This window comes from Macrosteles quadrilineatus, unplaced genomic scaffold (genome assembly GCF_028750875.1).
Source record: "Macrosteles quadrilineatus isolate MER2022 unplaced genomic scaffold, UCM_ALF_1.0 Scaffold_6__1_contigs__length_79288215, whole genome shotgun sequence".
Classification (NCBI taxonomy): domain Eukaryota; kingdom Metazoa; phylum Arthropoda; class Insecta; order Hemiptera; family Cicadellidae; genus Macrosteles; species Macrosteles quadrilineatus.
In genome coordinates, this window is record NW_026542599.1 from 15,406,051 (window position 1) to 15,429,068 (window position 23,018).

The following is a 23,018-nucleotide window of genomic DNA, read 5'->3' on the forward strand; positions in this document are numbered from 1 at the left end:
AACTTCTAAATCGGGTCTTCGGGATAGGACGTGGGACTGATCTTTATTCCCGTACAGTATGTACGACATTAAAAACACATACTACCAACATTGGGTATAATCCAGGGCCCAGGGGTGAGATCGCTTTGGAAGCTGTGTTGATATCCTCGCTGAAAGACATCTTAATGATAACACCGAGGTATTTTGCAGCATCCTAAGTCCTTATTTAGATGTCATCTACTTCCACCAAAATGACTGTTATCATAATTAGGACGATATTGGTCAGACAGATTGCCAAAACATCCGACCTATGATGGTGAGTGCCAGTGTCAACGCCACGTATTCCGTCTCGATAGGGAGTGTCAGGCAATCTACCGCAGGGGACCTGAAGTAGACAGAGATTCTGCTGCCACTACCAGAAAAGAACGCGACTGCAGTTTCAACCAATGGCAGCGTATGTGGGGTGCCGAGTAAAAAGGACGTTGGGCGGCAAAGCTCATTCCTAGCATCTGATCATGGGTGGAACGGGTGAATGGTGGGGTCAGGTATTTCATGGCCCAGGTTTGTCGGGCTTAGGGTACTTCGGGTTTTTTGCACATAATGGGGAAGGCCCCACCCTCGGTCTGTCTTGTACTTGTCATTGTACCGGCATTTCTGACACGGTGATGCGAAGATTGCGTACAACTGTAACAACTGTTCGTTCTTGTACGGAACCAAGTTTCTCAGAGCGTCTGCAACCGATCTTTGCCTTTTGTTGTTAATTTTTGTGAAGGTTATATCAATATATTTAATTAATTATATTATTTATTTTGTTTGGTCTCCTACAATGAGTAGTTAATTTGTGTGAGACTTTCACCTTCGATGGGGTCTAATTCTACCTCTGGAGACAGACGTCCTGGATGGAACTTGGCCAGCTGCTGACCTTGGCTGCGCCAGGATCAAGCTGCGAGCAACCTGCGCTATCGGTCTCAGCAACCTGCGCTATCGGTCTCAGCAACCTGCGCTATCGGTCTCAGCAACCTGCGCTATAGGTCTCAGCAACCTGCGCTATCGGTCTCAGCAACCTGCGCTATAGGTCTCAGCAACCTGCGCTATCGGTCTCAGCAACCTGCGCTATCGGTCTCAGCAACCTACTCCAATGAATCGCCGTCTACACCTAGTGATGAGTACCTGTACATGAACTAACTGTGATATTAGGACTTTTAAATTAATTGTTGAAAATTGAGAAAGTTTAGTCCAGCAGTTTTTAGTATTTTTATATATTCTAATTTACTGTTAAGTAGTTTTAAGCTAGAAGCTCATTTCATTAGGAGTCCGCCCTTTGACAGAGGCCTCAAGGTGGGATTTAGCCCAATTGTTCTAAATTTCGGCACGAAAATCATTTCCATTTTTTTCCTAACCATAACATTTTTAAATTTCATTTTATACTTTAATTTATACTTTATACTTTTTGATGAAATGGCGACCATACCTGTTGCTCGAATTCGAGCAATTGCGAAGCATTACAGGCATTATTTTAACGAATAGGCCAAACAGTCATAATTTCCGATGACTTTATAAGAGTCAACTCAAAGATTATGAAAATACTCACGATCTACACAACAGTTAGATATAATAAAATTTTTTTGTAAATATCTTATCTTTTTTCAAATATCTTGTTTTTTAGTGTTTTCTACAAATGTTTCCCACTCATAGCCGCATTAGGTTGTCTACAATAACGATTATAAATGAAAAATAAACACATTATTTCTATTTCTTCTACTTGGTTATGTTCTATGACTATTGATGGGTGCACCCAACCTCTTACAACTAAATTAATAAATTTCATCAGATTTTTTTTTAATACCCAGCAAGTTTTTTTCTACTTTTAAACTGTTTAATGGAAATTGAATTGTAAGCATTTGTGATATTTCTCATGGGATTGTTTTGAACTTAAATATATTCGTTTCTTGCACGCCGAATCCACTTTTTTATTTGTACCTTTGTTAAACCTGTGGTATGGACACCGCCCGGCACATGGGTAGTGCGTTTCCAGTTTTTTTTTTTTTTTTGGGTCGAGGCTGGTGTCCGGTTCAGCGTATAGCCCCCCAGGATATTGAACAAAGTAAAAGGCTCGGCTCAAGACGAAAATATGATTAAATATGATGTTTTATTAGTTCATTTAAACAAAATTACATTGGTCATGAAAACAACACAACATTAAAGCAACTGTGTGGCTTTTGGAAAAAAGCTAGGCTATTTTTTTAATTTATCATATTTTATAACTTGGCTATTTTAAATCATTTTAATGGGTTCTAGGTTTTGTGACATAGTCTGCAACGAGGAATATAAGTAGAAAGCTCAGAAAACACAAACAACGTGAATTTACTTTAAAAAGCTAGAAAAATAGTATAAGAGTTTCAAGCAAAGTGCAAATAGTACTTTATAAAATATAGAAATTACTGACATCATCGTTCTCTACAACTTAAATCAAATTCTACAGATTGTATGAACATTATCTATTAGAAAACAACAGTTTGATAGTAAAATAGAAAGAATATACAAGACCGTTCTTCGGCAGAAATTACTATAACTTGGCAGAAATTACTATAACTTGCATTATCTGTGAGAATTTGTAACCTGCGAGAACATTGTGCAACACTAAGCAGATTAAAGGGTCTAATATTTAAACATCGTTATATTGAAAAAAATCGAACCTAATGAACTAGAAGCTATGATCTTTTCAAACTGCAAAATTACCAGAGTGTAAATTTTCCAGTTCTTAAGGGATTTCTTCAACAGCAAGCAAGAATTAAAAAGGTTAAATGTCGTATTACTAAGCCACTGACACAATATTCCATTAACATAAATATAATATAAGTATGCGAAGCTCAAAGGAAATAGAATAATCATATACTCTTAAATATTCACCCTGTGCCATGCCATGTTCCTTATAGTAGACCACAAACCTAGAGTGAGCCAGTAAAACAAGTCATACACCAACTTTATGGTGAACCCGTTGAACACCCCCAATATACCCAAACTGTAGGCTACGAACTCCGCTGGGCTCGTCACACTGTAGCGTATAACAGAGAGAACGCTGTCTTCCTTGTAGCTAACCTGGGAAGTGGTTCTCCTCTTTGAATATTTTTCATTTAACTCAATTTTTCCACCAAAGGAGTACGAAATAGATAAACAATCCATTGGACAGTTGCATTTGCACCTCTTGTCTTTGTATGCAGGGTTTGATAAGAATTGGTTTTCTTTTTGGCAAGAATGTGATTTTCTGTTGCTGCAGATAGGAAGAGAACTGTAAAAAATAGCTGTGCCATAAGGAATGCATCCACAGAGAGTTAGAGAGCAGTTTATTTGACACTCAAACACACAGTTGTTGTGCGTGTAAACCTCAAATAGAGACAGTGATCTCTCGTGTGAAAATACACAGTTTCGTAATGATTCATCCACTTCTGTAAGATCCTGTAACGCGTTGGTAACAGCTGGCGTTGCAACAAGGGCAGATGATGTGGTCTTGACGAGTCTCACGTGTTTCATATTTGACATTGACGGGATGTCAAAATGCCCGTGTAAAAACACAAAGTAGCTGTTGAACCATATATTTTTTTTTGAAAGATCGTCAATCTCTCTGTCATCTCTTTCAGGAATAGGATAGTCAATTTCATCTTCAAACTCTATCTCCATGTGATTATCCGTATATAACAAATCATTCTTGCAGGCACTATCAAATATGTTATTAGGATTGCATGATTGTGAATGGTAGGAGTCTAAAAATGGATGGTTTGCACTTTCATTACTCATTTTTATTTTTGTAGAACCCAACATAGTTGTTTTGTTATCAGCATTGAAGCTCTTACATGTGTAAATTCCCGTGTGAAAATCTTTTATCGATGATATTAATGTCATCAATGATGCTGAACCGTTGCGGAGGGTTACCCTCCTGTGGGGACTTCCTGGAAGGTCAATATTGTAAAGTTGAATTGTACTTATGCGGTCGTTGCCAAGTCTCTCGATGTATTTGATATAATCCACCCCACTAAAGGTCCAATTATGGTCAAGGGGTGGAACATTTTCTGAATCTCCAAAAAGTGGAATATATAGGCTTTGAAATAACTCCCCTTCGTATAGAGTCATTGTCAGTAAATCATATACGATAGGATATATATCATTTGAAATGATCATCATGTTCAATTCATCCTCACTACACAACCAAGACGTTCCGTTCTCAAGTGACATGCATCGTTTCAAGATCTCAAACCTGTTGTATTCATCTTTCAGCAGTACAGGCTCACAGACAGTGATGGCTGGGAAAGGTATGTCTTTGACATTCATGTAGGTCAGACTTTGAACTATCAGGGAGTTCCGAAAGTTGTTGTATGCGTCTTGGATGTAAATAGCGCTAACAAACAGTGCTAAAACGTGGAATATTATGTTTACCAATTTATAAAGGGTCTTCTGCAGATGTCTTCGTTCAGCACGTCTACTTAACCCGATGTTGTTGAATAGTTCTCCGAAATGTGATTGTTCCTTTGTAGCCGGGATTGTGAACGACTTTCTTAGATTCTGACATTTTACTCTTACCGTTTTAACAGTCTTTGTTAGGTCTATCATGTCTTTGGTGATCTTATTAGGTGAGCCAATCCTTCCATCTATCAAAAACAACCGTTTCTTAACCCTACTTAACCGCTCTGTAAGCGTTTCTTTGGTTGTAGAAGTCTGCTTAACCAATGGATAAAGGTCTTTACCATGCAGTTCAAGTTCAATTTCGGGATCCATTTCTACTACGGAGTGAGAATGGTTGTTCGACTTTGTTTAAACTGCTGCTAATTACATTACATTGGATTACACAGCGTAAATAAGTTAGAAGATGTGCGTGTCAAAGAACGAGCCATCATGTAATTGCTGGAATCGCATGCAAAACCTAAGAGGCGGTTTGTTTCGTGGAAAAAAATGGTCATCCAATGTCATCCTACACTCTGAAATAAGTGAGGTTTGCATGCACAGTAATTTAAAATACGGATCCAACTAACCTATATTTAACTATCCTATATTTATGCTGTGCTCCGTATATGGCAAAGTGTTTTCTTTAGAATCTCAAACTTATATATTTTTGTTGAAGTTTTATACTTTTGAACGTAAAAATATGAAGTAACAATAGGAACTGTAAGCGTAGTTAGTAGTTATATCAATACTAATAGCATTTTTTTTAGTTTCGGAGATTCAAAGAATATCAAGAGAAAAACATATTTTTCTTTATTTTACCAATTTTGAAAACCATTTCTCTGTCAATTTAGGGGAGGACGCCTTTTTCCTCCTGACAATCGTCTTAAAACTTACAAAAATTTTAAAAACCTTAAAATTTTTGTTGACAAAAGATTTTTTTGTGGTTTTTGTGCAAAATTAAAGTTATTTTAGGATCATTTTAAGCCTCACCAAATCCAATCAAAAAATTTTCACTTAACTACAATTTTAGAGCAAACTAAACCGGATAATGTGTACGTTTTTTAAAATTGTAGTATGTTATACCAACTTTACCCAATCTAAAATACATCTAGACTAGCATTTTTGTTTTTTATTCATCTATATACAGTATTCTACTATTACAGAGTTTATAAAAAGTCTGATGACCCCAAGTAAATTGTTTATCGACCAATACTAGAAAAACTAAACTCTGCACTTCTTTATGGCATGTGATGAAGTACTTTTTGGGCGTAACCACCACTTCATGTACATCTTCAAAATGGGGTATTTCGAGGGAAACTTAAAAATTTCAAACTGTGAGACCCATCGAGTGACCCGTCATTTTAAAGCTCCTGATAAAAGAAAACCAACAACGCAAACTAAAAGCTCTATCTGAACCAAGTAAAAAATGGTAGTCAATTGAAATTTTCATAAGTGAAAATTTCCAAGTCTGGAAACTCCCTATACATTTTGTAAAGGCTCAAACTAGAAACACTAAACTCTGCACACCTTTATGGCATACGCACTTTTTGAGCCTAATTGATACTTGGTTCGCAACCAAAAAATAGGGGATTTCGGAGAAAACTAAAAAAATTGAAATGTTAAGCCCCGGTAAGTGATAGAAGGTCAAACATCGTGGGTTCGTGATAAAAACTCAAAGGTCGTGATAAAAGAAAACTAACAACGCAAAATAGGTGTCTTTATCTTAACACAGTACAAAATGGCGGTCAATTGACATCTGTAGAAATCAGAATTAACCTACAATTTTATTTACGTAACATTTTGGGAACAGTTAAAATTACTATCATTTGCCTTTTTATAAAAAAATATAAGTCAATTATTGTTGCTTATAATTGAAAATTCTTTTTGCAAAAAATTTGTACCAGAATACAGGTTGTTACTCATGCAAAGGTTGCAGAAGACTGACTTATAAGGATTTAAATTGACTGCCATATTTTACTGTGCTAAGATAGACCTCTAATTTACGTTGTTAGTTTTATTTTACCACGACCTTAAAAATGAAGGGTCACTCTAAGGGGTCTAACATTTCCAATTTAAAAACATTTTCAAGTCTGCAGGTTTGCTGTGGTGGGGCATTTGCATATTCTATTATAGCAAATATTCTTAATGGAACTCGCATCATAATTAGTCAATGAAACTGTTCATTTTAACACGCAAGCTTCTCTTATCGTCACCTAATGAATAGTTAAAGTTTAATTACTTGACAAGAAAGTAGTTCATTTTGTCACGTATGTCACGGGTGATTTCATCCGTAGGTATTCAAAATGGCTCATCAAATCCGAAATGGTATTGTTGGGAATGACCGGTCCCACTCAAAGGAAGAAATACAATTCCAAAACGTACTTGAAGAACATGTTCATGAATTTGAAGACTACCTGGATGATATCGAGGAAGGAATTCAAAAATTCGATGATTTATTGTTGGAAGACCTTAGAAATTTGAAAGTGGCTGTGAAAGAAGTTGAATTTGAGGTTGACAACATGACTATGTCATTAGAGGATATTTCAAGAAAGGAAAATTCTTACTCCGAAGCCCTCTTCAACAACATGGGACTTTCTGGGTTGCAAAGTGTTTTTTTGAGGCGTTGCCCAGATCTGTATAACTCGGTGAGTATATTATTCCACATTGTAGCCCTGTTTGTAAGCGCTATTTACATCCAAGACGCATACAACAACTTTCGGAACTCCCTGATAGTACAAAGTCTGACCTACATGAATGTCAAAGACATGCCTTTCCCAGCCATCACTGTCTGTGAGCCTGTGCTGCTGAAAGATGAGTACAACAGGTTTGAGATCTTGAAACGATGCATGTCACTTGAGAATGGAACGTCTTGGCTGTGTAGCGAGGATGAATTGAATATGTTCATGATTTCAACTGATATATATCCAATCATATTTGATTTTCTGTTAATGACTGATGATGAAGGGGATTTGTTTACAAGTTTATACGTTCCCCTTTTTGAAGATACGGAAAATATTAAACCAAACCGCATCTTCAATGGGGTGGATTATTTTAAATACATTGAAAAATTAGGAAAAGAACGACTGAGTACGTTACAAATATACAATCTCGACTTACCTACTACTCCTTACCGTTTGGAAACTCTTCGCAATGGCTCAACTTCATCACAAATACTGCTAGCACCGGTTAAGAAATTTGAAAATGGGATTTACACTTGTAAGACTATTAATGCTATGAAAAATCTTCGAAAAGTTAAATCTCGTGATGTAAGTAAGCCCAAGGATTTCAATGAGTTCTTTTGTAATCCTGCGAACATATTTGACGACCTTTGCAGGAATGAACTGCTGTACACAGATAACCATTTGGAATTAGAGTTTGCTGATCTTGCTGCTGAAATTGAGTTTACAAACAGTCACCCCGACGTATATAGTCATGAAGTGGAACTTGCAAAAAGAAGATCACTATTCGGAAGATATATTTTGTTTGTACACAGTAACTTTGATAACCCATCGATGACAATCATGCCAAATCAGAGAATCATTCAATGCACATCAGCAGCTATTTCTGTTTCACCAAACATTACCAATGCGAGGAAAGATCTTGCTGAAGTAGAACAGTCAAAACGAAACTGCGTATTTTCACATGAGAGGTCGCTGTCTCTATTTGAGTTTTACACGCAAAACAACTGTGTTTTCGAATGTCAGATAAACTGTTCTTTGAAACTGTGTAGCTGCGTCAATTATGGCACAGCTATTATTAACAGTTCCCTTCCTATCTGTAGCAGCAGTAAAGCATTCGATTGTCAAAAACAAAGTAAATTTCTTTTCAATCATGAGTACAAAGACAAACGATGCAAGTGTGACTGTCCTTTAGATTGTTTGAGCTTTTTGTACTCTATCGATCAAAAGAATAAGCCTGATGCTGATGCACCACTATTGATGCTAAAGAATACCACTATTCAGTTTAGCTACAAGGACGACAGCGTTCTCTCTGTTATACGCTACAGTGTGACGAGCCCAGCGGAGTTTGTAGCCTACAGTTTGGGTATATTGGGGGTGTTCAATGGGTTTAGTATAAAGGTGGTGTATGAACTATTCTACTGGCTAACTCTGGGTCTATGGCTCACTATAGGGGACATAGCGGTGGATATGTAATGCTATGTACTTAAAACCGATGTTACTAATCAACACACTATTTATCTAAATGGAAAAAACTTCACAAAAGATTTCTGAATTTGCTTTAATCACTGTAAATGATATCCTTATTGTTGTACGAAAGAAAACGATTTCACTTTTTCAATGCCTTATTTTATGAGCCTTTCAACATTCACATTCCATTTCATACTCCAGAATAAAGTATAAACAACATATTTTTCGTCATATTTTTATTAAGTCATCTTCCTCATTTCCCCCATTTCCCTATCGTATTTTTTATATTAGTACAAACCTATTAGTAAGACATTTTAAATAATCTTATAAAACCCCTTTCTATAATACGCGTCATACATACATACAACAAGCTTCATTGAGAAGAAAGAAGTCGTGTCTATATAATTATCACAATCTTGCGGTTCTTCTTGCTTTAGGCATCCAGAACGTAGCATAAGTTTATTGGTCTGCAGTACCATCTTGTGAAGACCTGAGGCCAAAGTGGACAAAGTACTTTGAAGCCTTCATGCGTGGAAATTATTTGATATGAAGAAATGTATAAAGTAATATGAAATACAATCCCAGGCTCGCGACTAGCGTCCTAGGAAAATAAATTAAAAATAACACTACAAATAATAGCAGAATAATTTAAGTTAATGCGAGCAAATAGTGTTAATGTAATATGTCTCTTCAAATAAACAGTACTTAGGGTCTTACCTATTTCTAATAATTAGGCTAACGATCAACTTAAAAAAGTATAAGCCACGATAACCTAGCCTGTCTGCCATATAATACCCAGTAAGCAGCTACCAACTGACATTAACCAAAATTGAAATATCGTTTATTTTTAATTTTTTTTCCTAGGACGCTAGTCGCGAGCCTGGGATTGTATTTCATATTACTTCAGGCTAGATCTAGGGGGTTACGGCATTAAAACTTAGATAAAATTGGTGACTTGGCGGGGATCGAACCCGGGACCTCAGGGACTGAAGTCCTGCGCCCTAACCACTACGCCAGCTCGCTCCCCTGTATTTTTAATTATGTATAGAACAACTAATAAAACTTAAGCCCAAAGTTGATTTTTTCCCAAATCGCCAAATAATAAGAAGTTATTGGTTAGTAACCCCATTTTTTTATGGGGATATTTCTTTACTTATCTAGACTCTACATTGAAAAAAATATATGTTCAAGGTAAAAACAACAATAGTTATCGTGTGATGTCCCCCAATTAAATTTTAAATGTAGATTATACTGATGACACTCATGAAATATTAATTCTTAATCAATTTTGCTGCTTTTCAATATTAATACTTCATTAACACGTTTGCATAGTCACAGTAGCATGTGCAGGATGATTTATTTGCATACGAATTTCAAATTATTGTGTTCATATTAATCTAACAGTATAAGAGAAGCCTACTTCACACCAGAAGCTCTAGCTCTGTATGATAAGGGTGGAATTGCTTTGATCAAGTTCTTGTTTTATTCAAGCCTTAACTAACATAAAAAATATCGAAACTACAGTTTGATGACATAAATAGACTTAGTAACACGGCAAAACACCAAAGTTTACGAATTCTTTTGTCGTAAAGCAAAACTCGTGAATGCTAAGATATTTTTGTTTTCATAAGAAACTTTTGGGAGACTCCAAACACTAAAAGTGTGTTGAAAACTTTACTTCATACGATATACACCTCAATAATGTGTACTTTTTATGAGTGTAAATAAAAACAAAGCAAAACTTTGGATACAATAAAGATCTTTACAATGAATTTACCAATGGAAACAGCACAACATATGGTTATTCTTAGTAATATAACGATTCTTGACAAATGCTGCATCACAAGCTTTCACCAAACCAATGATTTCTGGCCCAGAATAACTTTAATATTGAGAATGAAATTGAGAAAGTTGACCTATTGCTATTGTTGCAGAGTAACAGGAAAACAAATCAAAGTAATGGTATGTTGTTTATTGAACCTTATACTTAGATTTACAAGATGAATCATATGACCTTGACAACAAGACTTTCATGCTACTGTATTTGTTATATAAGCGTGTCATTATTTTTATTCTTACCAAGGTTTGTAAAAAAATATTTTAATTAGGGATAAAACAAATTCTTGGGAATTGAAAAATGACATTTACCATCAAAAGAGACTTTGTATCAAGGGTCTTGTTATTAATGTCCTCCTGTAGCTTTCTTAGTTTATTATAACATAAATAAATCATATTTAACAATTTTAACACGAAGAAATTTGTTTTATAGGAGTATGTTCAGTTTTTTTCTGGACACCTTCAATTTGTATATTTCAGAACTACCATAACGTAGTACACTCAATGCCCCCAAATTTGGGACAGTACTATCCTTTAGTCCTGTATTAGGTTGTTGGCCTTTCTAACCCCCTGATCAATACCAGAAGCAAATGAACCAAAATTATGTTGTAAACTCAATTTTATGTACTTTGTTTCAAAAGTCTTATGTGCATTTTTCAAAAGTTAAAAATTGATTGATTATTTAAGAAACTCCTTAGGTTAGTATATAAAATTCCCTATATTTCAGGCAGTCTGGATATACTTTAGTAGGTTGTTTGCCTCCCTAATCCCTGTTGCCAGTCCGCCATGCACCGTACTCCAGTAGTGAGGGTGAGTGGCCTCCCCAGCGAACAGTAAAACCTGAAAAGGCGAAGAAATTAATACCAGTTTAGCAACATACTGCGTATTTATAAATACGACATAAGCAACTAACTGTAATTAATGCCGCATGTAGTTTCGTTTACGAGATTTAATGAAGACATACTGATGTATGTCCTGACCTTGAAATGTGTTAAGGACAGAATTAAACCTTTCTTATCCATGGAGGATAGCCTTAGTGTTGAAACATAGTATTTTCAATTTTAACTTTATTAGAACGTATAGAGTATACTAAATAATTACGAAATGGCCTTATTACTTAAAGTTACACCTAAGTGACGTAAGAAGTATACTTACAGGTTTATCATGATGTAGTACAGGCTCGGATAGATGACTTCTAGTTACATTTAGACGATCGCTATCCGGCGTGGGAAAAGAGTATGATCCTAACGTGTAGGGATAGCTGGCCCAGTTAGTCCTGTCAAACAAAAAGAATAATGTTAAATAGAACGGTAATCAATTGGTTTTCTTATTTTTTAACCTAAAAACTTAAAATATCGGAATATCGGTTTGTAGGGATTGAAAAAGTTATGCTTAAGTATTTTGAAGTGTTGTTGTGGGATCGATATATTTGGAGAGAATTCCCCAAAATAATGTAAATTTGGAGCTCTCATGTCGTTCTTTTAGAGAATAAGTAAACTGTTGGTGTTTGATTGTTTTAGATACTTTAAAAATCAATTTTGGAAGATTATTTCAAATTAACCTATTACTATTTTACCAAAACCACACATTATTACTTCCATTGTAGCTGCAAACCTAAGTACTCACTAAACCCATTGTTATGTAGTATAAAAAAAATTGACAATTTGATACATTCAAGTGAAAATCGAATCAAGCAAATGGAAATTCGCTTAGTCAGCAGGTTTTCTGCAACGGGTGTAGATATACATTTCCCATTCTGAATATGCAAAGTGAGATAACCTTTGTAGCTTTGTTCCTACATATAATATTAGCTGTTAAGCCTAAACCATTAATTGAAAACCCAGTGATGAAAGGCATCTTGGACAGCTCAAACCACCAAGAGGTTACTGACATATCTCACGATCGTACTTTTTACTAGGTGAGATGCTGGAAACTACATTCCGATAACTGTAGGGGCATTTTGAACAAAACACTATCATGAAAGTGGTCTAGGTTTTAATATTATGCTTGTCATTGTGTCAAGGCAAAACAGTTACCTCAGAATGCCTTCAGGTCGGGGAATCTGATGTTGTTTGCCTACAAGAGCGTTAAGCAGCTCAAGCAGACCCTGGATGACTTCTTCTTCCGTCAACTTCTCCATGATTCTGCAAGCTTCCCCTGAAAACCACGAGCAGAGCATGCGCTCATGCTGCATCACCGGCCAGAACCCGGAGGTGTAGGCGGCCCAGTAACCCTGCAGAGGCATAACATGTTATACTAGGCTATAGTCGCAGGTAAATATAATTGTAACAGACAAGGTAAAAGTAATAGGTTAAGATGACAGAAATAACAAGGTAACAGTTAACTACAAGGAGTAACAGGTAAATTGCGCAGGCAAATGGCACAACGGCTGGCATGAATAGTTTGGCGAGATATCGATTCTGCATATCGAAATCTTAATCGACCATTGATTGGACTTATTAGTTTAGATTTTTCGTTAATTTCTTCCTTACTGGTGTCAGCTGTGCAACCTAAAGCCGTAAGGACAGCAATAGTTTCGTTTAACGCATAGTGTACTAACAACTAAATCTAGGGCAGTAAAGTGTCATCTTAGAGCGTATTGAAAGATTACAACAATATTTAGCCAGAAAAGGTACAAGTTCAGTTTCAACTTGCTCTAACAAAGGAAGTTGTTTTATTGTCTACATGACTAGTATCTCTAATATAACATGACACATTTCTTACATGGGTGGAGTTTTTCTTGAAGTCTTCAAGCTGTTTCTTAGAAAACATTGGAACAATTACGTTGATATCCACAGGCCACCAGCGAGTTGGAAATAAGAGAAACACTTTTCCAACACACCCTATTCCCAAAGTCTGCAAAATACAACAAAAGTTAGGAGTGTTTTTTCCTTACTGCTATTGAGGAATCTTTTCATGAACCATTTGTTGGTGGAAAATACCACCAATATTTTAAATACCATTTGTTGGTTTTATGCATTGTTGAACAATTACTGTCTAAATACAATGCTGTAACTATTGTATTCCATACCAAATTAACATTTTAACACTAATACTGTAAAAATATCAAGTTAGATTTCATTCACAAACGTCTACTGGAGGGAGAGTGGCCACTGGTCAATGGTCATATAGTACACTCAGGAAATACACTTAGGATTCGCCTATTGGGTTTGATAATGATTGGAGAGTCCAATCGAAATCGATCCCCACTTATCAACTTTCATATGTATTTACCGTTTTGTGAATCATCAGTGTAAATATATTATTACTAGTGTCATTATACGTATATAGTTTTTGTTGTTTTTTTTTACTCAGGAAATATGCAAAAAAGTTCAACTCCTTAACGACTGGAGCTAAACTTTTGATATTTAGCAACATTCTTCGTATTTTGATTGAAATAATTTAGCAAAATGTGAATAAGAACTTTTCAATCGTAAAAAATGCGGCTATTTAATGCAAAATTTAACAAAAAACTAAAAGATGCATTAAATTGAGTAAATTTGTTTTATAATTAAACGATGTATTACTAAACATTGTTTGGACAAAGAGTAACTGCTAATTTCTTTCATGCTATATCCACAGAGAAGTAATATAAATATATTTAATTTTTTAAATTAGTAATATATTTATATTACTTCTCTGTGCTATATCTACAGTTTTCTCAATTTAAAGGACGGTAAATTTATAGAGAAAACCTGTAGGTAAAGCAAGAAAGGAACTATTCCTCAGTTATTTTTTGTCCAAACTATGTTAAGCCGGTTGGTTTTGCAAATGAACTCTCAATAAATAAACATAATAAACTCCCTATAACATAAAGCTGTCTTGACAACAATGCAAGTATGCATATCAGCTGATCGGTGATAAAGTAAAGGAAACAGGGCTGCCAACTTATTAGCTTGTTTTTTCCCAAGAGTACCTTCTGTACTTGTAATTAAGGTTGCTTCCCAAAACTTATCAATGCATCTAACCACGTTCCTTAAGTTAGTCTCAACAATGCCACATTCTCACCTGGATAGCATTAGTCTTACTCCGTGGCAAGGGAGGGTTGAACATCTCCATGTGTTTCTTGAGCACCCCCAGTGACACTGTGATGACCACGTGATCAGCTGTGTAGCTACTACCATCAGTACATCTCACTACTACCTTCCCCTCCCCCTGACCATAGTCCACCCCTGCACCTCCTTGCCGAACAGAACCTTCTCCATGATGGGCAGCTCCTCGGAGACGTTGGGAAACTTTTTCTAGGAGTTACGAAACAGAACGTATGATGTTAATGATGTATTGTGTGATAAAACCATTTTAGCAACTATTACTTTGTTAGATTATGTTCAAATGAGTTTATATTCTAAGGTGTGTTTTAATGTAGATGAGTGAATGATAATTAAATAAAAGCTTTGTCCATATCAGAAACACAAAATTTTTTAGTTCTTTTCTTTGTAAATGTAAGCAAAATTTAACTTTAAATGCGAAAATAACTTGTAAGTACAGTATTGACTTAACTGTAATACAGTGTATATTTTTTGACTGCTACCTTCTGTAGTGTATTCCAACTTAGGTTGGGCGTTTGTGTATTGTTAGTTGTAATGTGTTAGTTAAGTTTTCACCTGAAGACGGGATCAGATTCCAGATCCCGAAACGTTGTGTATTGTTTTTACCATCGTGATGGAAAATGTCCGCAATAAACCTTTGAACAACTTTTAAGTAGCTTATAAATTGTATTTTTGCAATTTTAGCTGGTGCCCCAAATGGGCATAGAATAGAAGAATTAAACAGCTACTGTACTGACCTTACTCAGAATCGAATCTCTAACAAACAACTGGCGAACAAGTATACCTAATACTTAGAGTAATACAAGCCAAAAGTTTTTGATGGGTCATTTCAACACCGTAACATTAAATAGAAGTTTCATTAATTGCTGCAATAAATACAGATATGTTAACTGTCACATACAAAGCCGACTTCGAGTACCGTGGGTCTAGTGCAAACATAGTGAGTAGCCTCACCTTACTACCCAAAAATTAGTATCCCAACAATACCAACTAACAAAAATCTCAATGTAAATATTCATATTTCTTCACTATTATACTTTCACAACTAACAAAATTAACGTAAAATTAATGGGCTTTATACAATCTTTACGTGTTTTGCACTAAGCGCGTTGCCTCCCATTGCATAGGGCGCTTTGAGGCAGCACCTTTCGTATTTGCCTAAAGTTGGCTCTTGACTCATGTAATATCATCTATAGACAAAATGTAATATGCAACTCGTGTCCAAGATAACTCTATAAAACTAACGCTCTTGGCAAGCCTAATGTGTGACATGTCTCTCTATTCAAAAATATCCTTTGCTCACTAGTTGTTCAGATATCTATTATCTCACCGACAGTATCTCAAAGATGGTCTTGTACCCACGGGAGGTCCACTTCAAGGTCTGATCACCCCCATTCTCCACATACTCCCCCTCCCCTCGCACCCCTAACTGGTCAAGGCTGTCTGCAGCGCTGTATACCGTCTCCTTGGTGGTCACAGTTTGGTTGACAGCCTCCCATAGCTCAGCGTCTACTTCACTTGCTGTCACCAGCTCCTGCAGCCTGGTCAAAGTACACGATTATAATTAGATTTGTAGCATATTTTGGTCTTTAAGCCACTATAAACATTTCCGATGGAGAGAAGTCTATGTAAACTAACATTACCTAACTTAACCCCACCCTACTTGACATAGGTTGCATAGGCCAAATTCTAAAACCGGTGTATCTCTTCTCTAATAGACTCTATATAAGGAGTGTATGCGGTTGTAGGTACACCGGATGTATTTGTATAGCAAAACCAAATTGTAACCACTGGAATTTATGTATGATTTGATTGGCGAATTTAATGTGGGCTGTGGTGTATAGTTTGAGAAACATTCAATAATTTGACACTAACTTATATTTAGAACTCTATAAAGCTGTTGGTTGTCAATAAAATATGTTATAATGATCATAAATAATAATAACGTCCCATAGAAAGAGTGTGAAAGGGACAATCTTCGGTATACTGACAGATGTTCTGAAATGCTGAAAGTATAGAGAGAGCATGTTAGTCAGTACTGAAGTACTGAAACTATTGATGTTGGACCCTGATAATATTGACACAGTTTCCTGAGAATATTAAATGGCAACAACGACGTTAATCCTGAGTAAAATAACATAGATTACTGAGTGTCCTGATTTGAAAACACAGAGAACTGATGGTTTAAATCGAGAATATTAAGAGAATGCTGAGAAAATTGACACTAAATAATGACTTTGGAAGATAAAACTATTGTAACTGATAACAATACTAATAATATTGATGGAGAATTTCGAATACTAGTAGATTCACACAGAGGAAACGGGTACTCTGTCTTACAGCACAACTCATTGAAAAGTCCCATGTGAGCCAATTTCGTTTCACAAGTCACAGGAACTGGGCTGTTTTGAAAGGCCCCCTGAAGACCCAACACCTTTGACTATTAGTTCCTACTTTTTTATTACTTTTGATTTCACATGAAAAACTAAAGCTTAGTATTAAGCCACAAAAACACTTATGAGATTCAACTTATCATCATTCTGATGAGGCAATACTCAAATGATTTTTTTAATTTTTCCAATACTACACCTGGGATAGAAGAAGCCAGCTACAGAACCGTCTGAGCTATTGTGCTCACTGTAGTCCTGGTAGAGAATTTCACGAGCCTCTTCCACCAGCGAATATACCAGAGTGTTGTTGTACTGACGACCTCAGCAAAGATGTGCTTCCCTGACTTAACGAGCGGAGCGTACGAGTCTAACTGACCGTAAGGCTTCACCAGGTCGTAGACGATGTTGTCCTCCTGACCATGGACAAACTCCGCACCCTTGTCTACAGGTACACCTCCTAGACAGAACATTAATATCGTTTCCACTCGTTTCTGTCGGCCTGTTGGTTATTCAGGGCTTCAAAAAGATAAATGTGAGTTTTTGACATTGGCATACAAAATGAAAAAGTTACAAAATATTTATTTATCATCCTGAAATCCTAAAACTGTCATATAATATACTCTTTCTTTGGAGAAATATTTGGGGGATGGTGAGCTTATGTAAAATGTCTGCTGTCCAGGACTATGCTCCTCTTCAGCCATACACGTTTTAAGAGGCATCATGTTTGGGGAGATAGCTGGTCTAGTCGTTAGAGCGCGGGACTACGGTTCCTGGGGTCCCGGATTCATATCCCGCCAAATCACCAACGGATTTGATCTAAGTGATAATGCCGTAACCCCTAGGTCTAACCTGAAGTAATGTGAAAAACAATTCCGGGCTCGTGCCACTTTTTCGTCCTAGGACAAAAAAAGAGGCATCATGTTTAAAATGATAAAATTGCAGTTATTTTGGTAGCACTGATGATTGCACAGCTGAACATTGTTGTATATGTGTAATACATAGAAGGTCAGTCTATTGCAACACATTTTGTAAAATGGGCAGTTTAAACACTGCTTACCGTGTTAAATTTGATCAAGTGATCTACAGAAAGAAAAATTCCATACAACTTCCTTACCGAAATGAGACAGAAAATTATAGTTAATTTGATATTCCTACTGAAGGAAAAAAGCTTGAAGCATAGTACAGACATTTAAGGAAACTGGAATAATTATAGATAGATGAAGGCCTTTTTATCATAGTGGAATATGATCAATGTAGCCACAATTAAAAATGTTCCGCCATTCGCGGACTTTAAGCCTTTCGTACGCATTCCTTAAGCACAATTTTAATGAGGCTTTGAAATTAAACATTAAACATGAGCCAGTAATTCTAAGAACTGAAATCCCTAGATTATTGACAGCAAAGAATGTATTCAGAGTGGGTAACAGAATAACAGACCGAATTTTTGAAGAAAATCTTTTCTCTGATAAAGCAAGTTTTAATTTCTCTGGGTATGTCAATAATTGGAATTTCAGACACATGGGTAGAATATAAACCTTATATCATACACGTGAGGCATTGTTAGAACAACCACGTTCCGAACCGTAGAACAACCGTTTGCTGCACACATTCAACGAGTTACGTGCGGGTTATATATAAATCTTGTAAACAGAAACTACCTCTAAAATAACAGAAGTGGAGGACGTCCATATTGGCCAAATCAGTTTTTACTAGTAAAGTTTACTGGCCTAGTAAAGTTTTTCACTGTATTGAAAATTGCCAAAGATTATGTTAATCAAATAATAAGTAAGAAAATGTAAAATTGATCGTGTTTTTTCTTAACTTATAAATAGGAAACTAAAATTGGATCGCCCTTTACGTACCAAACTGGACAGTGTTAATCCTGCCGCCAATCCTGTCTGATGCCTCCAAAACAACAAAGTCAGTAAAGTTGTTTTCCAAAAGGGTTGTTGCTGCTGCAAACCCTGAGATGCCCGCTCCAACTATGACCACCTTGTGTTCGCCCCTGCAATGGAAACACCACAAGGTTTCAGACTTTTGATTTGTATTCGGGTCTTTTTCGAGAAGAGGGTCGTAGTTAAATCCACCAAATTCAAGTGAATGATATGTAAATGAGAAATAGGCAACGTATATACATTTTAAAAACGAAAATTATTCATTAAATAACCTACATCCCCAACCACAAATAACAACCATAGCAAATGTACAACCATAACCTAACACTGTAAATGTAGAAGAAATAATGGTCAATTCAAAGAGGGTGATAATACTAGGTCTTCTCCCCATCGCAACCGGTGTACATTATGGTGTTCACATAATGTTTCATTTAACTGGTTGTGTAGTAAGCGTAGACAATGAATAAAATATAAAATAAAGATTTTTAGTTTTAATAACGATTTTCCCAACTAACTATGTCAGGGTAAACTTAAATATTTATTAAATCACATATACATTTCAAGATTTTCTTTTGATGTATTACCTTATTAAACTCCAAAGCCAACCATAAACAAGTAAATATTAGTTTGAACACTTTTTCAGAGTGATTTTAATAAAAATATTTTGCTGAATAGCAGACTACTTTGCTGTACTAAAGGTTTTTGTTTGTTAAGCTAATCCTAATAGAGATGTTGACTGTCAAAAGTACCAATTATCTTATAAAAATAGTACTATTATTGTAAATCCATCGGATTTTTTGAATGGGTTACTAACAAACCTATTGTTTTGACATTTACTTACTCAGATGTTGTGGCAAATGCTGAAAAGGTTATAGCTAGTAAAACTAAAACCAACCGAATTAATGTTGCCATCTTGATGACAACAGTACAACTGGTTGGCTTTACTGATAGCAGCAATTAAAAGTTTGGTCAAAAGTTATCAACTATCATAAAACTTGTGAACCCAGAGAGCTATCGCTTCTTGAACTTGACTTTATATTCATATTTGTTGTGAAGTCCAAAACACTTAAAGAAATTACCATTTTGAAAAATGTAGTTAAACCATTAGGACAAAAATTTATAATGCACAGACAATATTAAAGGTTGGGCAACCAGCTTATGCTTTTTAACATAAAACGTATTTCCTATAAGGCCTGTTATATTAGAAAATTATTTCAAATTTTTAGTTTGGGATGAAAGAGTAAAATACGATTATGTTATCGTTTAACCCATGAGCAAACCATACGACTGTCATATTGATTTGTAATTGTTCCACATGGAAAAAAGTTTGAATAATGTTTGTTGGGAAATTTGAAAAATAAATGTGCAAAATTAATTTAAGACCAATATCACAAAGTTTTGAAAATTAGTTTTTATTGAATGACAAAAAAAATTAACAGAAATTACTCTCGCCACAGAAAAAAACACTAGAATATGTGTGGCGTAAGCATTTGTCTTTGAATAGTGGGGAAATATGATAAAACAGCCAGACAACAAAAGCGGCCATTATTTATTACCAGAGGACAAAACCTATAGCCCCGGGACAAAACCACACCCGAGCAGACCGGCTTGGTCTATATATGGAATCAGATATGTGGGTTACCATTTAGGGTGAGAAAGTACAATTATCAGAGGGTTTTATTGTTTTAGAAACTTTCAAATAAACAAGTAGCTACCCTGTGTTCTAGTTTATATAGATTTAATTTCAAAGATTTGACGTTACAAATATTTTTGGATGTTTGACTGGAGGTTAAGGGCTTTAGCACATTTATGTATTTGTAAAACTTTCTTAAAAGCCGGTTTTGGTTGAAATTAGCATGTGATAGTTAGGGGGTTGCACTATGTTGTGTTAAGATTTAAAAGGACCGGCAAATGCTAATTTCAACTAAAACAGGATTTTTCAAATAATTGATTTTTTCTTATTTTATGTATTTTTTATGGGAAAATCATGAGCTACAATAACTAAAAGGATACCAACATGAACGCATAAGGAGGTTTACATCTTTGACCTGTTATGAAATTGTTTAGGATTTTTAAAGGATACCAACATTGGGCTTGTTTTGTCATTAAAATATATATCACAGTACTTTAACTTTGAGTTCAGTAAAAAAACTCGGTATTGCAATGTTAATATTGCAAAGCGTTAACCTTACAAATCTTACAAAATATTCTTAATTACTATTTTTTACCGATATTTAGTTTTATATTTGCCAAACACTGTAAACATTTTGGTTTACAAACTAAAACTCTTTTACTTTCAAAGTAATGTTAAATGAAAGGAAACACAACTGGTTAGGTCAAAGGATTTCAAACTAGCATTGGGTTTTCCTTTTTCTCTTCTTGTTCTACCCGTCTCTTTCTATCTCATTTACTGCTTGTGACTTTCTGCACCATGCCTCTTTGATGTTAGAGACATGACGTTTTACTGGTGATTCGGACGGGTTTTAATTCATTAGCCTTTAAAACCTTCTCCTGAAACTTTTACGACTAAAATATTATTTTATCCACAGTTGGTTTCAATCTCCATTGAAAGCCCCTAGTAACATTTTATAAAAATTCATTGTGCAGAAAATTATTTTACGAAATTTGAAATAAATAATCAACCTTGTGAATGATTGTTTTTTCATCATTGCCATACAAAACCAGATTTGGAATTTTAGGGCATGGGTTGTTTATAAATGGCAAAACGCAATTCAATAATGATAATTTTATTAGTCTCGTTTATTTCTATGTGAGGCAGTACTTAAAAAAATATATCCATCGGATTTAATGAATTGACAGTAAGTTAAAGTTTTCTCCTTTTTGCCATTGTATAGTGAGTTTTATAATAATTCATAAAGCAAAGCGTTCATATTTGCTCTGTTTAAGTTTCTTTTTTGTATTATTAAACTAACGTAGTCCACATAATTTGTCAAAAAGACCTTTTGACTGTTTATGTATACTGTATTATTATAAATAAATAAAAACATTACAACGTGCAATTTTTATCTTCTCCCTCTATAAATAGTATTCGGAGAAAATATTGTTTCGTCCAAGTTTTCAAGTTAGAATTAGTGGATCCGTTTAGCCCTGAACACCAAAAAAGTGGTTTTCGAAGTGATCTATTTTGGTTTGTGGATGTGTACAGACTTCTATGTGCTTACAAATCTTACCTTCGGTTCGATTTTGATGAAAAGTGGAATGTGGATCCTAATCTATGGTAAAGATATAAGTAATTTTAATATTTTCAATTTGTAATAGTGATTTTCTTATATAAACCCTTGGAATAATGAAAAAAATTGGTTCTTTACAAACAATGCTCAAACGATCTTGAAGAAAAAAGTAAGTTATATTCATTTTTATCTCCAAAAAAAAAATGGCTCAACCCGAACTGTAAATTACGGTGAAAAATTTCTTGCAACTTTTGTGAGTTTTCCCGTAAAATATCATAGTTTCTTTCTTCAAATTCATTGTTAAGCCCCTGAGTTGTGGATATTATTGTAAGAATATATTACTTACGTCAATCAGCTAATTGAGTCATGAGTTTCATAACCTCAGTATGTCACCTCAGTACATAAACTGAAAATTATTATATACATGTACTGAGGTCAAACTCATGACTCAATGAGCTGATTGACGTAAGTAATATATTCTTACAATAGTTTCTTTCACCATTTGATAAGGGTTGTTGACAAGCTTATGGGAAAGTGTTTTATTGCTGACACTGTTTATTATATTTTTTTATTGAATGCAATAACAATCTTTTTTGGAGTTTTTAAATAGGAATATAAACATATATATTAGACTTGGTTCTAAGTAATATTCCCTCAGTCATTATCTCTAGGGCTGATGTTGATCTTTTACCCATAGATATTTACCATCCCCCACTTAACATAATTTGCTCAAGTAATTCTTCTCGAAATTCAACAACTGCACAATTAATAAATAAACCATATTACTGCTTTAAGGAGGCTGATTTTCATAAATTATATTGTTCTATTAGAGATCTTGATTGGAATCCTTTATATAATGTTAGTGATGTGAATGTAGCTGTAGATATGTTTTATTCTTTGTTATTTTCAATTATTGATCAATGTGTTCCTAAGCGTAGTTTGGTCCGTAAAAGCAAATATCCTGTTTGGTTTACAAAAGATATAGTTGATTCTATTAAGCTTAAAAATAAGTATGCTAAAAAGCAAAAATTTTCTAACTACCATAATGCCTTGTTTAGAACTATTAGATCGGAAATAAAAATAAAAATTAGGA

General features: G+C 35.0%; 3 protein-coding genes across 3 annotated transcripts; all 3 read right to left on the reverse strand.

Moving 5' to 3' along the window:
- Positions 1 to 2,877: 2,877 nt before the first annotated feature.
- LOC128996644 (uncharacterized) lies at positions 2,878 to 4,749 on the reverse strand. The gene has a single exon (XM_054422064.1). It carries the CDS (start codon positions 4,747 to 4,749, stop codon positions 2,878 to 2,880), a length of 1,872 nt encoding a protein of 623 aa, XP_054278039.1.
- Positions 4,750 to 10,289: 5,540 nt separating this feature from the next.
- Positions 10,290 to 13,232, reverse strand: LOC128997016 (peroxisomal N(1)-acetyl-spermine/spermidine oxidase-like). The gene is made up of 4 exons (XM_054422593.1): positions 13,125 to 13,232; positions 12,437 to 12,633; positions 11,556 to 11,676; positions 10,290 to 11,240 (listed from the first exon to the last, which is right to left on the reverse strand). Exons 1-4 carry the CDS (start codon positions 13,170 to 13,172, stop codon positions 11,124 to 11,126), a joined length of 483 nt encoding a protein of 160 aa, XP_054278568.1. The 5' UTR covers positions 13,173 to 13,232; the 3' UTR covers positions 10,290 to 11,123.
- Positions 13,233 to 14,569: 1,337 nt separating this feature from the next.
- LOC128996164 (spermine oxidase-like) lies at positions 14,570 to 19,655 on the reverse strand. Its single transcript, XM_054421301.1, has 5 exons — positions 19,576 to 19,655; positions 18,702 to 18,844; positions 17,039 to 17,296; positions 15,780 to 15,990; positions 14,570 to 14,641 (listed from the first exon to the last, which is right to left on the reverse strand). Exons 1-3 carry the CDS (start codon positions 19,644 to 19,646, stop codon positions 17,058 to 17,060), a joined length of 453 nt encoding a protein of 150 aa, XP_054277276.1. The 5' UTR covers positions 19,647 to 19,655; the 3' UTR covers positions 14,570 to 14,641; positions 15,780 to 15,990; positions 17,039 to 17,057.
- Between the last annotated feature and the right edge of the window lie 3,363 nt (positions 19,656 to 23,018).

Bases quoted from the DNA above. Each gene is read 5' to 3' on its own strand.
- LOC128996644 (XM_054422064.1), bottom strand. From the start codon at position 4,749: ATGGATCCCGAAATTGAACTTGAACTGCATGGTAAAGACCTTTATCCA.
- LOC128997016 (XM_054422593.1), bottom strand. From the start codon at position 13,172: ATGTTTTCTAAGAAACAGCTTGAAGACTTCAAGAAAAACTCCACCCAT. The intron at 12,634-13,124 runs GTAAGAAATGTG...ATGCCTCTGCAG, and splicing joins TCAAGAAAAACTCCACCCAT to GGTTACTGGGCCGCCTACAC. The intron at 11,677-12,436 runs GTAACTGTTTTG...TTTGTTTGACAG, and splicing joins CGACCTGAAGGCATTCTGAG to GACTAACTGGGCCAGCTATC.
- LOC128996164 (XM_054421301.1), bottom strand. From the start codon at position 19,646: ATGGCAACATTAATTCGGTTGGTTTTAGTTTTACTAGCTATAACCTTT. The intron at 18,845-19,575 runs GTAAGTAAATGT...TTTCCATTGCAG, and splicing joins GCATTTGCCACAACATCTGA to GGGCGAACACAAGGTGGTCA. The intron at 17,297-18,701 runs GTACGTAAAGGG...TGTTCTGTCTAG, and splicing joins GATTAACACTGTCCAGTTTG to GAGGTGTACCTGTAGACAAG.